Raw genomic sequence first — 487 nt, 5'->3', positions numbered from 1 at the left:
TGATATTCCCATGATATTCCCGTGACATTCCCACGATATTCCCATGACATTCCCATGCCATTCCCGTTGCAGCCCGGGCGACGCAGCTCATCCGGGGCTTCTCCAGCACGTGGAAAAGCTCCGTGGAATCCCTGAGCCAGGACGTCATGAGATCCTTCAGCAACTTCAAGATCGGCACCAGCATCATCCAGGTGGGAATTCCCTGGGATCTGGGAATGCCTGGAATTCCAAGGGCTTCTTTTCCCCCCTTTTTTGCCGGATTTTAATCCCTTTTTTCACCCTTTTCCCACCGTTTATTCCCTGGGTTTTCCCCCCGTTTTCTCCCCTTTCCTTCCCATTTTCTCTCTGTTTCCCCCATTTTTCCTCCTTCCCGTTTTCTCCTCATTTTTCCCATTTTTCCCCCTTTTCTCCTCATTTTTCCCATTTTTCCCATTTTCCCCATTTCCCATTTTTCTCCCTTTTGCCCCATTTTTCCCCTTTTCCCCCA

The 487-nt window shown here is 49.7% G+C and overlaps 1 protein-coding gene across 1 annotated transcript in view; it reads left to right on the top strand.

Annotated features, from left to right (window-relative positions):
• Window positions 1-487, top strand: part of LOC113980864 (vacuolar protein sorting-associated protein 52 homolog) — a gene marked incomplete at its 5' end in the record, with an annotated part of 5,968 nt that overhangs the window by 4,221 nt on the left and 1,260 nt on the right. Inside the window, one exon of the mRNA XM_027708083.1 lies at window positions 73-191. Within this exon, the coding sequence (XP_027563884.1) occupies window positions 73-191 (119 nt within the window). The remainder of the gene's footprint in view (window positions 1-72; window positions 192-487) is intronic.

This window comes from Neopelma chrysocephalum, unplaced genomic scaffold (genome assembly GCF_003984885.1).
Source record: "Neopelma chrysocephalum unplaced genomic scaffold, ASM398488v2 Primary Assembly neopelma1_95451, whole genome shotgun sequence".
Taxonomy (NCBI): domain Eukaryota; kingdom Metazoa; phylum Chordata; class Aves; order Passeriformes; family Pipridae; genus Neopelma; species Neopelma chrysocephalum.
This window is presented reverse-complemented; position numbering and strand designations above follow the sequence as displayed.